The sequence below is a fragment of the Chinchilla lanigera genome, unplaced genomic scaffold (assembly GCF_000276665.1).
Source record: "Chinchilla lanigera isolate Chin_1 unplaced genomic scaffold, ChiLan1.0 scaffold00070, whole genome shotgun sequence".
Taxonomy (NCBI): Eukaryota; Metazoa; Chordata; class Mammalia; order Rodentia; family Chinchillidae; genus Chinchilla; species Chinchilla lanigera.
This window is the reverse complement of record NW_004955471.1, coordinates 10415913-10432439: the sequence shown is the minus strand read 5'-3', so window position 1 is coordinate 10432439 and position 16527 is coordinate 10415913. Positions and strand designations below refer to the sequence as shown.

The following is a 16527-nucleotide window of genomic DNA, read 5'->3' as shown; positions in this document are numbered from 1 at the left end:
GAAACCTTAAATTTTAGTATCATCTTTTCATAATATTTTCTTTATGTACATTAATCACATAAAGAGCTTTTTTCTGGACTTCTGAGACACCCTGTTTATATATATATATAAACAGAAAACCTTTTTCTCCTTTCTGACTTCTATGTTCTAGCGACATTGCAGTTGTACTTTTTATGGGGCACAGTATGATAACTTGATACATATATGCAATGTGTAATGATGAAATCACAGCAGCTGGCTCTTCCCTCTCAACTATCGCCCTCCTTAAATCATTTATACGTGTTCCGAACCTTCCATGTTTCCTTGAGGTAACTGAAGTACATGAGTAATTGTCAAAAACTACAGTTACTCTCTTGTGCTATACACAACATTACAATTATGTGCCCACCTATAACCCTATGTTGTCACTTATTACCCTCTCATTTTCTGCCCTCCACCCCATACTTCCTACCTTCTGAACATCTTTATTCTGCTTTCTACATCCTTGTGATCAACACTTATAGCTTCTACAAATGCTGTTTAGATTCTGTGATATTTGTCCTTTTATGCCTGCCTTATATAACTTAATATGATGTCCTCCAGTTCTGCCTTCATTGCTACAATAACAAGGGTTCAGTTTTTATGGCTATGTAATACTCCACTGTGTACATTTTTATCTCACCCATCTACTGATGAGTATCTTGATTTCATATCTTTACTGCTATGAAAATTGTTGCAGTAAAATGGAGTGTAGGGATCTCATATAATCATGGCATTTTCTTTGGAATACATGAGGTGTGATAAAAATATGGTGTATATTTAAATATTTTTAAAGAAATTATTATAGTAGCAGACACATAGCCATTAATCCTCCTCCATATACTTCCCGTGGCTTTGATCACACTTATCCCTCATTCTTGTCACTTTCGGAAGCAGTTCTGGAGGTCCTCCTTCATGAGCGTCCTTAGCTGTGCTGCAGTGCCTGCTTGGAAGTCCTGAATGGATCCAAAACATTTACCTTTCATGATTATTTCGACTGTGGAGAAGAGCCAGAAGCCACACAGTTCCAGAACCAGTGAGTAAGGTGGACGACGCCCTTACTTAGCAGAATGTGAAGTAGCACATTCATGTGACAAAATGTCTTTAAAACACACTTTAAGACACAACCCCTGGCTTCACTGAGCACGTTGACAGTTGTCACTGTTGCTGAGGTGCAATGCACCCTCTTGCATGGAAGATCCCTACCTTTCCCTTGGGTAGTTCTGAGCAGCAGCCCCCCCCCCCAATGTTTGGATCATACCTTGTACCTTAGGATTGTGATCACTGTAGTTGCATGTGATAGTTCTATTTCAACTTTTTGAAACCTCTGCAGAGTCTTGCGTGGTGTGTATGCTAATTTACATTCCAGCTAGCACTGTGTGGGACATGTTCCCCTTCCTCTTCATCTTCACCATCCTCTTATATCTTTTTTGAAATTTTGATAATAGCCATTCTAACAGGGATGAAGCAATATCTCCTACTGGTTTCGAATGGAAATTTTCTGAAGATTAATGATACTGAGAATTTTTTTCCATGTTAGGGTCAGCTTACTTTTTTGGATAATTTTCCTTGGCTGTAGAACTGTTGGAGTTCTTCATAAATTCTGGATGTGAAACTTTTGTCAGGTGAATAGTTGGCAAATACTACTCCCATTCTCTAGGTTGTCACACAGCTCTGTTGATGCCTTGCCATGCAAAATCTTCCCAGCTGAGCATAATCTCATTTCTCTAGATTTACTTTGGTTGTCTGTGCTTTTTGGGTCTTACCAAAAAGTCTTTGCTTAAAGTGTTTCCTCATGTTTTCTTCTACTATATCACTTTGAGTTGATGTTTTTATAAGGTGAGAGATAGAGGTGTGTTTCCATTCTTATGCACATGAATAAACAGTTTTGCTAGCACCATTTTAATGAAGAGACTATCTTTCTTCAATGTATGTCCTTGGACACTATAATGGAAATTACTTGGCTATAAATATGTGGATTAATTGCTGGATTTTCTACTCTGTTGCACAGGTATATATCTGTTTATATGCTCGCACAGTACTGTTTGGATGAATATAGCTTTGTAGTAAGTTTTGCTCAGGTATTATGATGAGTTCAGCTTTGTTCTTCTTGGCTATTCAGAATGTTTTATCATTTCATACGAATTTTGGGATGTGTGTCCCAGTTCTGTAAAGAATGACTGTGGTATTTGAGGACACTGCCACAAATCTGTATTTTTATTTGGGTAGCACGAATATATTAACAATGTTAATCCTCTAATCCTTCATCACAGGAAATTCTCCCATTTTTATGTCTTTACTTTTTGTCAATATTTTATCACTTTCACTGAAGAGATCTTTTACTATCTTGGATAAATTTATTTCTAGTTATTTTATGGCTGTTGTGGATGGGACTGCTTTAAAAACCTTATTTCTCAAGCAGTTTATCATTGGGCTCTAAGAATGTTACTGCTATGTGTATATTGACTTTGTAGCCTGAAGATCTACTGAATTCGTTGTTCAACTCTATGTTTTTGGTGGATCCCTTAAGATTTCTATGTATGCGGTCTTGCCATCTCACACAAGGCCAGTGAGACTTCCTACTTTCCAAACTGGATGCCTGTTACTTCTTTCCCTTGCCTAATTACTCTAGCTGGGACTTCCAGTACTGCGTTGAGTAAGTGTGGTAAAAGTAAACATTGTTGTCTTGTTTTAGATCTGAGAGGAAACACTCGTTTTATTTGATCTAGCCTATGTCGTGTTAGTATGATGTCGGATGTGAGTTCGTTACTCATAGTCTATTTTTTTAAGGTTATGTGCCTTCTAAATGCAAAGGATTTTTACTATGAAGGAAAGCTGATTTTTCATTAAATCCTTTGTCCATGTCTCTTGTGATAATTATATGGTTTTTCTTCTCCAGTCTGTTGATGTGCTTATGGCATTTATTAGCATGTGTATGATGAGTCATCCTTCCATCCTGGCAATAAATCCCGCTCGCTCACGGTGTATAATCTTTCTGATGCACTGTCAGTTTGTTAATATTTTGCTGAGACTTTTTACAGCCAAGTTTATCAGGAAATCAGTTTATAAGTGTGTATTTTGCTGTTGCCTCATCTTGTTCTGATTTTGCTATCAGCATAATTTTGGCCATGTAAAATGAGTGTGCTGGAGTTTCCTCTTTTCAGTTTTTTTGAGGATAGTTTTAGGATACTGACATTAGTTTTTCAAATGCTTTGTAGATTTCCGCAGTGAAGGTATCAGGTTCTTTTTTTAGTGGGAGACATTTTGATACAGATTAAATCACACGCTCAATTTTTTTTTTTTGTATTTTCTGTGTTCTTTTGGCTGGATGTAGTTCTGAAATTGATACTAGATCTTCCTTTTCTCATCCTTTTTCAGAGGTAACAGTTGTCTCTGTCTGCCCAGAAGCAATCTTTGGCACTCGCTGTTCTACTCCCTCACCTGAGGAAAATATCGCCTAGGAGGGAATGCGCACACATCCACGACTTCCGCAGGAAGTGGGCAGGTCGGTGTGACCCACACGGCCGCAAAGGTGGGAAGGCGTCCCCACGCACATCCTGTTCCCTCAGGAATCAGTCCATCAGATCTGGGGAAACCTCTTGAAGCTTAACTTGCAGGGCTTCGTTAAATGTACTCATTTAACTTTCATTAATCGCAAAGAAAACAATCCTCTCTGAAGGTTGCATTTACGCTTAAGTCAGTTGTTCAAAAATCTTAAAAGGGACATCGGACACCACTTAGAAATAAATGTATCAGTCAATTAGATGTAAATCTTAAATCAGAATCTGTGGTCCGAAAAAAGACAGAGAAAGCAGCTTATTTGGTGGTTGACATCTTTAAAAGGAAGGCAGCTCCCAAAAGACAGCTGGAAATGGAACAGAAGCTAGCTCTCCAAACGTGAGGAACTAATAGCATCAGGTGAATTTAAGGAAGTGTGTTATGGGAAAGCTCACCTGTTGAATGAATGATGCCAGTACTTTAATACTGGAGGTTCCTAAAACACTGAAGAGCCTGAGGTGAGAGAGGTCAATGCAGAATTACTACAGTATATTTTTAAGATCCCTGCATGAAGAAGTCATTTATTAGTCATTAGTGTTTTATTGTAATTATTTTCTTCTTTCTGGCAAACAGTATAGGTAGGCAGCTTACCAGTTAGTCGGATAGGTAGTGGTAAGAGTACTTCTTTGGAGCTACAAGCTGCCCATGCTGAAGCCACTGTGCAAACTGGATGATACCAGAAAGGTCTCATCATTATTCCAGGGGAGCAATGAGACATGGATATGACTCAGCAGAAGGCACTGAGACCTTGCCATCCTCACAGGTGCAAAAGGTGAAGCGCATTCTGCATCGATGGAAGGGCGTGATCTCCCAGGGTTACAGTTTCCCTCTGAAATGGTCCCAAAACTCAAGTAAATCAAGCTTAGTTCCAGCTTGTGGCACTATTGAGAAATGATAGAAACGTCAGAATGTGGGCCTCACTGGAGAAAGTATGTCACTGAAGGTAAATGCTTGTAGGGAATATTGTGCCCTCTGTCTCTCTCTCCGCCCTCTCCCCTCCCCTCCTCCCTCTCTCTCCCTTTCTCTCTTCTCTCTCTCTCTCTTTCCAGGGCTGATCTACCACATGCTCCCTGCCATAATATTCTGCCTCATTACAGGCCAGCAAACAGGGGAACCAAGTCACCATGGACTGAATCCTCTGAAATGGAGCCAAACTTAACCTTCCCTTAATCAACTTCGATTGTTTTCAGGTGCTTTTTCACAGAAACAGAGAGCTGACTAATGCACTAGGCAATAATCAAAAGGGAAGGAGGGAGCATCGAAGCAAAGAAGAAAGAGGTATGGGTATTAGAGGAGAAGAGGGTAGGATACAGGAAAGAAGACAAAGGGCTGGTGGGAGACAAATACGAAAAGCCAGACAGGAATCTGAGGAGTTACAGGGTACATTCTTTCTCCGCTTGGAATGTTGACTTTGAACATTTCAAAACATAAAACCAAAACATCTCATTAACCAAGCACACAGTTCCTTGATCTCAGCCATAGTCAGGTCTCCACCCTTCATTTTAAGCCCTCTTGGGAATTTGTTTCAAAAATTTTGAAAAAGTAAATGCTGCAGAGTTCAAAGGATAACAAAACTATAAATTATGCCATTGAGCTAAGTATACTCAAAAGACTTGCTTGCAAAGGGCACTGGCCAAATCTGCTCAATAGAAAGAAGTTTATTCTGTAGCCAGAAAGGCAGGTAGGAAAAAATTACTGTGAGTTTGAAAGCGGCTCACGAATTCTTATCTGACCTTAACATCAACTGGAGAGATCACTACTTTCACATCACAAGCACCACTTCCTCCTTGGGATGGGAAGAAATAGGTCTGTCTCAGGAACTATTTCTCCACCGACTCTAGCAGATGACCTCAGCTCCTGCAAGGGGCGTCAACCTGAACCCTGCCAATGGGACACCAGCTGCTAGTTCTGTTCCGCAGGAGGCAAAAGGCTGGGCTGTGCACACCTGGTCCACGCCAACCAATCAAACTTCCCCACAGAATTCCTTCGGGAAAGTTCCCTGTCTTCATGGCTTTCTCTGCCCTCTTACAAGAACAGATTCCTAGAGGCTGAGGTCATCAACAGAGGCCGAGAAAGAGGTAGGGAACCTCAAAGGCACTACTTTAGAACCTGGATACAACCTGTGCCTTGAATTTAAAAGACATTACCCAAACACTTCTTTTATAATAAGACTGGTTAGAATCACTAGCTAATTCTTTGTGGTGCCGCAAAACTAAGGGTCTAAAAATAATACTTGAGGAAAAAAAAGTGTGTGTGTGTATATATATGTGTGTATATATATATGTGTGTGTATATAAATATACACACAAGATAGCTAATTGTACTACTAATTTCTACTGGTTTATTGAAAGGAACAGTTAATGTCTAATTGTTTGATCAATCTTACATACTTAGATCTGGTTATCTGAATAACCACTTTGAATATAACAATACATAATATAACAACCATTGTTAATATCCTATCACCTTATTTTGAAATTCTGTATCATTTTATTGTTTTTTATGCTGTTTTGTTCATGTATTTGTTTTTATTATTTTGGTTTTTTCTTTTTTTTTTAATGAGAAACAAAATTTATGTGTATATACAAGGATAGCTGGAATAGGTGTACTGCTGATGTCTGGTTTATTGAAAGGAACAGTTAATGCTTAAAATCTTCCTTTTTCATGACCAATTTTGCACATTTGTATCTGGTACTCAGAACAACTGATTTGAGGACAACAATATGCAGTATAAGCACCATTGTTGAATTCCCACCATCTTGTATGGTAAAGCTCTGTATCATTTCTAATTTTTTTATTACTTGCTGTTGCTTTGATTGTTTGATCAACCTTGCATTCTTACATCTGGTGGATTAAGAAAGCTTGTTGAAGATAGCAGTATGAGGTGTAGCAGCCATTGTTAATTCCTATCATTTTGTTTTGAGGTCATGTATCATTTTTGTTGTTTCTGTGTTGTTTTTGTTTTTGTCTTCCTTGTTGTTTTGTTAGTTTTCTCCTCTTTAAAATAAAAAAAAATTAAAAAATAAAATAATACTTTCTTGTATGGATTCCATGATCTTTCCACTACCTATTAGGGAGATGTATTGTGGTGTATAACACACCTCCAGCAGAGCTATAAGATTACTCCCCAACACAACACAATGTTGGTCTCTGCTCTTTCCCGGGCCCATGTAAAATCTACTGTCAGTCACTGGTAGAGAAGAGAAGACCATCTTTTCCATGTGACCAAAGTCTCAATATTTAACAAACTAAGTTACTGTTTTGTTTATCTTTAATATAAATGTTAAAATTGGCCACTTTGCTCCTGCTAATACTTGTGTTCTGAGGCAAAAGATAATTTAGATGTTTTAGGCATTTTCTTCCAGTTCTCAGAATCAGTCCTTGGACCTTGCACATGCTAGGAAAACTCTCTAGGACTGAGCTACACCCCTAGAAGGCCCATTTGAAATGAAAGCATTGAGATTCTTTGCACAAATGCAAGGGCACCCCTGTCTTCCTGCACACACAGAACCCTAAGAAAGAAAGGAGTTATCAGTACTAGCTATACGATCAATCAGAAGAGACTTGCACAGTATACCAGTCTGAGCTATCTCCCTGTAAAGCTCTGTGTTTGAGTAATAAGACAATTGCTCCACTTTCTCCTCTGATCTATTCTGTAGTCCCGTCAGAAGTGTCTTCCTAAAAATCAGCTCAGCATACAGTTAACACTGTTTCACCCAAACCCCTCAGCTTGGTGCAGTGTGAGGGGGGACATTCATATCCGCGGAAGCAGTTAAGCTTTCTCACATCCAGCCCTTTCCCTATCTACTGGAGTGTGTGCAATGCTTCCCAGAAACTCAGTGCTCCCCTGAGTCCTTAGGGATCTGGCCAGTCCGTCTATAACCCTCCTTCCTCTCTCATTCACCTATTATTTTGTATTAACTTGTACTGAGCACCTAGTAGTCCTGCTCAGCTGCTAACATCTGACCTATTTCTCAAGGCCCAGTATATGCCATACCTGAGCTGATTATCACTAGTGTTTCCATACTCCAACAAGCACATCGATCCCCATTGGCACCGCAGGATTGCGGCACACACTTCTGGGGGCCACAGGAGGATAATGTGCTCTCCTTGTCTTCCTTCGGACAGCAGAGGTGTTCAGTGAGCAGATACAACTCCAATGTCTGTGTCTCCCACCCCATCACCACCAGGTGGAATTCAAACTTCCAAAGTGACGGCATTGGGACACGTGAAGGAATTAGTGTCTCCAGAAAAGACACTTGCTCATCCTTCCCAGCTGTGAGGACGCACCGGTAGATTGTGAACCAGCACCTTGGGCTTGGACTTCCCTGTCTCCAGAACTGTAAAAAACACAACTCTCTCCTGTAGCAGCTGCCCAGCTTGTGGAATTTTGCTACAGAGGCCCAGATATGGATTTGGAATCCCCAGGGCTAAAATCTGAGGAGATGTAATGCCAAATATAGACTAGTTCTAGCTTTTCTTCCCCTCGATCCTTTTAAGGGGCCCAAGGAAACATCTTACTTGGGGAAGTAAACTGTTATGCACTTAGCGGGCTCTAAAGCCATTATCAGCTAAATAAACAAAATCATGTCAGCGATGGGACCACCTAACCCAGGGAATTTTTTGTTTTCTTAAAGTGTCCTTCCAATTTTATCATGCACAGCTTGTAAAGGTGTTGATGTAAAACACCTACAGTGTTCCTGAAAGTTGCACTGACCAGAGTGAAACACACAAAACAAGTGTGTGTTGTTTTGCAGTCATCACAGAAGAATTAACGCATCCAAACCTCACGTCCCTCTTAAGTTAATAATAGGTACTTAGAGACTATTTTTCTAAAAAATACACAGTTATAATATGAATTAGAAAACAGACCACCAAGTAATCTAAACATAACCAATCATGTAATAACTGTGCTTTGTGTCCACCATCCCTGGGATGATGGACACATTCATGGCATCTCATCTTCATCTCCTACATATCTGCCTGCCTCTGCGCAGATGATGGGCTACTTGTGGGCAGAAGCCATGGCATGCTCTCTGCTATTGTCTTACTACTTACCACAGCACTCAGTAAATGTTTGCTGAAAGCAGCAGTAAATAAATGAGCAAATAATAAGGCCATGTGAATTCTATTATAAACAGAAAGAGAAGAAAAGGTTTAAAAGAGCTTTATTTTTAAAGGAAAACTATCAATTTTCACTACCGTACATCTACATATTAAGATATCTCTTATTTAGCACATGCAGAACTCTTATGACCTGCTAACTTCTTCTGCCTTGGACCAGCTGTAACACCCTTCCAAAAGAAACACAGGTGTCATGCTGAAGAAGAGGAGCCGTTGTCATGTGAGCAGCTTCCTTTTGCAAATACTGTCTCTTATCATCTTTGGAAATGCTTATATGTAATAAGAACACTGTTTCTTCAGAAAAGGAGCAAATGGAAAAGATTTTTGGGGAAACATTTTCAACTGCAAAAAATGTGTCCTCCTAGGGAGAACAAATGTCACCAGTGTTAGAAGCCTTGGAGGAGATTTAATCAATAAATAACTGGTGATGTGACTTTGTGAGGCAGAGGGCTGGCAGCCCACAGATGCACTCAGCTGGGCCATGTTTCTGTCAGTCCACCTACTCAGAGAGACTGACAGACAGACAGAGAAAGAGACAGAGCGACCGAGAGAGAGAACTGAACTTTTGAAAAATGCCAAAGTACTCCTGGCAAGACACATACACACATGTGTGACATTTCAGCCTCTTCTTCCTATCTCACCCCACACCACCCCCTACTCTGCTGGCCTATCCTGGTCAAACTGTAAATAGAACAGAACTTAATTTGCGTCTGACTTGTTTTGCATTTTACAATGATAAAAATCTCCAGCAGCATGAAAACACAACTCATCCTGCTCATCCGGGAACTTCCCAAAGCACTGCTGAGCCCTTCAACAGAAAGCACCAAGAGCAAACTGCCTAACAGTGCGGACTGCCGGGACTCACAGCCCTTGCCTTGCCTTTTCCACAGTGATAAACTGCTCACTTGGATGCTCGCTCAGTCCTAACCCAACCCACTGTGGAGGGATCATCCTACACTGAACTTCGCGTGGACGGGATCTGGCTTTGCTTGTCCTTTTCCTGCATGCTAGGAAAGCCTTCAAGCGGGAATTCCCCATGTCCATGGCACAGGATAAAGGCAGGCCTGCTTTATCAACATGATATAACCCCCCCCCAGGGGCTAGCATCTCGCTGTAGTCAAAATGTTCAAAGATAAAATGTCCTAAGGAATTGCACAGATTCAGCATGGCAGGACCATAGCCATCTTGGGTCATAACCACCATGTCTGGCCGTGAGTGACCCTGGCTGATTTTCATCACACTGTTTCCGAGTGTGCTATAAATAAACGAAGCCACTGCAGTGGTATGTGGAGCTTTACAATTGGACTCTGCCACTGCCAGCACCAGGAATGTACCGGAAGTCTTAGATATCAACTTAAGATAAACCACATACATTCCAGCTTGGATGAAGTCACTCTGTCCTGACCACTGCAAATGCTGCCTTCTCCAACTCAAGGCAAGGAGAGCCACTGACTTTCCTGCCACTGAGGGCCACATTCTTCTACGCCCACAACACATGGCAGTTTGTGCAGTCTGCCATCACCTTGTTGCTGGTGCTCATACACTGGGACTGAGTTATCCCAGAACAGTTTTATTTTATTTATAAAAAATTTTGCTGGTATATGCTTGCAATACATAAAGATTGCATTTGTTATGGAGAACAGGTACTTGCATATAACACGTCTCCATTTTTATTTTCTCTTCATCTCCTAGCACCATACTTATTTATCTCTCTCTTTCTTCCTATTACCTATCTTACTCTGCACTTTTCAAAAACACTGAATGGCTTCAGATATTAAGTACGCATTTCTCATTAGTACTCATTAGTACTCATTAGACACAGAAACTGACGTGTACTTTCTTTTTCAAACTAGTAAGCACGAAAGATGAATAGGGAGAAAAAGAACTTAACAAATTTACCAGATACAAAGATTAATACAAAAGTTGTTTGCACCTCTGTACATTAGGAATATACAATTAGAAAACATAATTTTCAAAAAATGATGTTTAGAAATAATCTATAAGGAAAACAGAGATAAATTTAAATAACAGATTTATATTTTGATAAGGAAAATTCAAAACTGTATGGGTATAAAAGAAGGTTGCAATGGATGGAGAAGCAGAGTTCTCGAGGACAGAAGGCATTGTTGTAACAATGATAATTCTCCTCTCCATGATCTATGTGAGGTGTGATTATAAAAGAGTTCTTACATTTTACAGTTTTGATCAGAGTAAAAGACACACACCATCCCCCTCAAAATCCTCCCCCTCACTGTGAACACACTTGTCCCTCTTTCTGATTGCTTTTTGAAGCAGTTCTGCAGGCTCCCTTTCATGAGTGTTGATAATTGTCCTGCTGTGACAGACTTAGTCTCCTGAATTAATTCAAAATGTCTACCTTTCTTGGACCTTTTGACTTTGTGGATGAGCCAGAGTGCACACAGTGCCAGGTCTGATGAATCGGGTGGATGAGGACGTACTGCAGTAGTTTTAGGAGCCTGCCTGACCTCTGAATGGCACTGGCAGCAGTATTCATCCTATTTTTGATCACACACCATGTAGACATTAGTGAAGGAGGACATGCAGAACTGCTTCAGGAAGTGCCAACACTGAGGGGATAAATGTGTTCAAAGTGGGGGGGAGAGTATTTTAGGGAGTATTACTGGACATGTGTCTTTTATTATAATTTTTTAACAAAATAATATTGGGGGGCTGGGGATTTAGCTCAGCGGCAAAAGTGCCTGCCTGGCATGCGCAAGGTCATGAGTTCGGTTCCCGGTACCGGAGAAAAACTAAAAAAAAAAAAAAAATTGAGTATATTTTTCAATAAGCTATTGAACACTGAGAGGTCTTAGGATAAAAATTGTCATGGTTTACAAGGAACTTTACAGCTTAAATTCAAAGAATGCAATAAAAAGGCAAAATAGCTGAGGTTAGCCCCAAGGAGAAGAAAATGATTTGAGACTTCTCTAACATAGACTTCAATAATATGACAGTTAACTAAGAGAGTCATTCAGGTTAGATGGACACAACTGACCAAAGGAACAGAACAGAAGGCGTCCAGAATCATAAGACCATAGACAGACACCCCACGTGCCAGGCAGCTAGCTTTTCATACACCTGAGCACAGCAGGAAAATTCAATAAATGATAATGAGTTATCACTGGATGCCTCAATGAAAATCTGCCTTCACTAGCACATTCCAATGGGTCAAGAATTTAAATATGAAAGGCAAAGTTCTAATAGCACAACAAATAAATAAAATCTACAGGAATAATAGGAGCAGGTATTTCACATTAAAGAAAGTATTAGTGGCCTGTTATAAATATGAATAGTTCTCAACTTTATTTAGCAATCAGGAAGACAAAATTAGCAGTAAGTTACAATCCATACCATTTTACTAAAATCAAAAGTTGCTGAAAATGTTGTTCAACAGATTTTTTTTGTAGAAGTGTAAACTGGTTACTTTAAATAATTTACTTTATTTTAAATAATAGTAGCATTGAAAATATAAATGTCTTTAGACAGCTATCTAACCATCCTTGCATATCTGCTGGACTTTCTTGCACTTGTGTACACAGAAAACTAGAAAGAAGCCACGCATTACTGAAAAGAAGAGACTAAAAATGTTGACAAATTACACAATGGAAATCTAGAAATCAAAGAGAATGAATGATCTAAACTGTAAGCATCAACATAAACTAATTTTAAAAACATAATATTGTTAGGCTTGCCGAGTTATTTCCCCAAGTATTTCTATTTTAATTTTGAGACAGGGTCTCCATAACACTTTAAGTTGCGTAGGCTGGGCTCAAACCTGAAATACTCCTGCCTCAGCCTTTCAGAAAGCTGGGATTATAGTCATGCACCACCGTGCTGGGCTTGAATAACAGACTTCTAAAAACAAGTAAGCCAGCCCCTACTTTTACAAGGTCTAAAATCAGAGAGGTAAGGGAAAAAAAGTAAAACAACATGAAATGCATGATCACAAAGAGAAAAAGTTATAAGTAAAATAAATGAATGTGAAAGATAAAAACTGTGATGACAGCAAGGGCAATTTATTTTATCTGCACTGAAATATTTATTTGTAATGTATGATAAAACAAAAATTCTCTTTTGATTTGTACATCAAAGACAAAATAAAGAACCCTGCAAAGAAGTTCAAGTAAAATATTTTCTTAATACGCAAATGCCACTCAAGAGAGAAGTCTCCAAGTAGGCCACCCAACCTCAAGAAATGCAACCATGGAGAATTTAAAAAGTAGTATTTGTGTGACAAGCAGTAGGTGGTCTTTTCTGTGGGTGAAGTATTCCAGCTGATTTTGGTTCATGAATGCTGCTAGAAAAATCAAGGAAATTCCTGCCTGGCAAGACATAATAGCAGCCTAAATTTGAAATTCTGCTCTCAGACTGCATTTCTTCTTTGTGATGAAATACAAACCGTTTACTCCTATGTGTGTATGTGTATCAATATGTGTATCTAGATAATATATAACTATAGATACTCATTAGTTTTGTTTTTTTAATAGATAATAGTATTTTGATTTTGCTGTTGGGAAGCTCAGATAAAAAATTATTAGCACAAATGATAACTTAATGTTTGGGGCACAGTTCCATTCCTGTACACGGTTTTAAATTCTCTGTACTTTATCTTGAATCATTTTAGCTTATATACACTTTCCAGCAAAAATTATCTAAATGATTATAAAAGATAGACAATAATGAATATGTATCTATGTCTGCTCTTAAATGAAGAATGTAAATGGAATGGAACTGAGGTAAGACCATAAATTCTTAGAACATCTTACAAACAACAAGATGGTGCTACTTAAAATAATAGCCATGAAGCAACTGGAATGACAGCAGCGGCTCCAATCTGCCGGAATTCTGAGTGGTGACTTACTTGCATATGTCATCTTCCGGGTCTTCCAGCCCAAATCGCTCATCAAATGTAAGCTGTATCCACACATTTTCCTCCACTGCTACCAGTCTCCACACCAAGACCATATTTCTTGGGTAAGCATGAGGAAACCTCGGGCTATGGATAGTCCCATTAGTAGCCACAGTAATAATTCTTTCATGCTGGGGATTTTGTACTCCTATAGCAAAAACACAGACATAGACATACATTGAGATCACACATTTCAAAAGTCATTTCAAAATAATCTTTATTTTTCATATTTTGCCCCAAACATGTGTTAAATATGTAATATATGTCCAGTACTGCTTGTTTCAAAATTTATCCAGTAAAGTAGTATTTTAATTTTATTGAAAAAACAACTAACTCTATTTGTACTTGAAAAAATACAGCATTAGACTATATAAATCTGTTTATTAAAATGTTAATCACTAACTCTCTTTGGTTCCTAAAAATCACAATAAAGGTGAGTTAAGACTCTGTTTGTACAGTTCAAAAAGCATCTAGGTTTATAAGACAGATGATATTTTTACATTTGTGAGAAGAGATATTTTACAATGGATGAAATATGTTACTAATAAATCTCTCCTTTTGATTAGAATTTTGGTCTGGGAAGAATTGAGGGGAAGAGTAAAATGGTATGGAAATATATATTTTCTTACACCCCCACAAGGGGAGAATTCATAATGAGAGGAAGTTCCTAATATGCATTTATTAAGTGAACATCACTTACACTAAAAAGCCCACAAATTAAGATAGGTAAAGTTTTTAGACCATGAAAATCCATTTGTGCCTTTTAAATTTGAATAAGAAATTATTCTAAACTGTCTTTTATTCAACTTCTAGTATGATTTCAGACCAATTTTTAAGAGCCTTAAGCAACTGCACCCTGAACACACAAAGTGAGGTCACAGCAAGATACCTGACACTTAATTTGGTGTAATTCTTACATACTCTTAATGGTAAGAGAATGATGAATATGAAGTATTAAAATTACATTCATAAACTATTTTTAAATATTTCTTTTTAAAATGAGCTATCAACATATGCTCTCGATTTGCTTTCAATAATCTACATATTTTAGAAGTGTTTCTACATACAATAGTGGCTTATAGTTTGGCATCTTAATATTTTAATTTTCTAAGTAGTTATCACAATTTAATATCTGCCCATTGTCTCTCAAGCAAACACCTTGTAGAAAGGTACTGCTCACAAGCACAGCAGTGTTTACTTTCTGTGTGCAGTCTGGAAAACTGAATGGCCATGGGATGATCTGAGTTCTATTTTTGTATTTCAGTCAAAAAAGTTCAAGGCTAAAATGCATATACTTAAATTTGTGCTTACACCTTTTTCCTATATAATTCCTAAGTTCATTAGACTATAATTAAGTATACTTTACAGACTAACAATCTAGGTTCTATTTGTGGTAAAGGAATTGTAAATTTTCTTTTAAGTGAAATTGCTGCCCCCTCCCCCAATTCATTCCAGCATGCAGTGAGGTTTGCCACCAGGCACACATGACTTTCAGATGACTGTCAGTTTTATTGGAATCTCAAACAACTGGGCCTGTAATCAAAAGAAGGAAAGAAGGACGGAGGGAGAAAGGGAGGGAGGGAGGGAGACAGGGAGAAAGCAAGCAGGCAACAAACACTGACTCCTACCAAATTAACACGCTGCACTTACGGTTCTGTTGTTTAAACACCCACCTTTCCAAACCTACAACTTTACTAGTATTTTAAGGACGAGATAAATACATAGGATTTTGTGAAGATTTTAATGAAACCTTTTTCCTGTCCCTAAGGAATGATTTGCTCAAAGTACCAAGGAAATAAAATTTAGGTTTGTAGTCAAGTCACTGAACTATTGAAATGATCTTTTTCACGATGTATCCCAAGATAAGAACAGGTTTTACAAATTTAAGATAATAAAAGCAGAAATCTTTATAAATACTAAATTTTTAAAATTACACAGTGTCAAAATACCTGACCACCCTTCTTAAGGTAAATGTACTAAAAATTAAAATGTAGAAAAAATAGAAAAGAGGGAGAAGAGTAAAGATTAGTAGTATAAATCTTGTAAAATTACTATGTATACAAATACAACTCAGTTGTATAGGTATACTATATACCTGCATGTTTCAAATCAGTTTAGCAATAAAACTCAAGCAATACCATAATATTTGGCACTTATTACATACTCTTGGTACTTTAAAAGATTTATTTATTACACATAAAAGTACAATAGAAGAGTCATAACGAGCACTAAAACTTTTGATAGCTCAAAATGTTACATTATAATAAAGGCAACACTAAAACAGAAGTTTCAGGATCACATGCAACTCATGATGAAAGATGAATCAACCTTGTCTTTAAACTAATATTTTAAGTTGACTTTTCCAGAAAAGAATTGTAGGAATGAAAATTAGGCAAAAAAGAAATAGACCTCTTGGTTTAGTTTGGGCATTCTAAAGAGCCTCGCTTCCTTGCTTCACAAAGACTGCAGTAATCTATCTCTCAGAGCTCACAGGCTCCACAGATACCCGAAAGATGTCTAAGTCTTCACGTGTAGACATGCTATTTTTGAATTATTTAAAAGATGTTTCTTAAGCATCCCTGCATCTGTTTCCAATCATTATTTGATACACACCTAGAATCACTGGTCTTATTTGCATATTGTTCACTCTTTCGTTTGCCGATAACACTGCCTTATGTTAATCTTCTTGGTTTTTTATACAGCTAATTAAAACATATCATTTTAACAACAGGGAAAGCGTTATAGCTTATGACACATGCACAACTGTATGCAAATATACATATTGATATCTACTGACTCCATGACTTAGTAGATTTAGGCCTAAAAAAGCCAGAGTAATTTCATCCCAACCTTATTCTATTTAATAGAGAAAAGATATACTCAAACTCCACAGCACT

At 38.1% G+C, this 16527-nt stretch overlaps 1 protein-coding gene across 4 annotated transcripts in view; it reads right to left on the bottom strand.

Annotated features, from left to right (window-relative positions):
* Pdgfc (platelet derived growth factor C) overlaps positions 1-16527 on the bottom strand; it is a 181942-nt gene that overhangs the window by 68185 nt on the left and 97230 nt on the right. For all 4 annotated transcript variants that reach the window (XM_013522909.1, XM_013522907.1, XM_005400945.2 and 1 more), the window contains one exon: positions 13583-13778. In XM_013522909.1, the coding sequence (XP_013378363.1) occupies positions 13583-13778 (196 nt within the window). The remainder of the gene's footprint in view (positions 1-13582; positions 13779-16527) is intronic.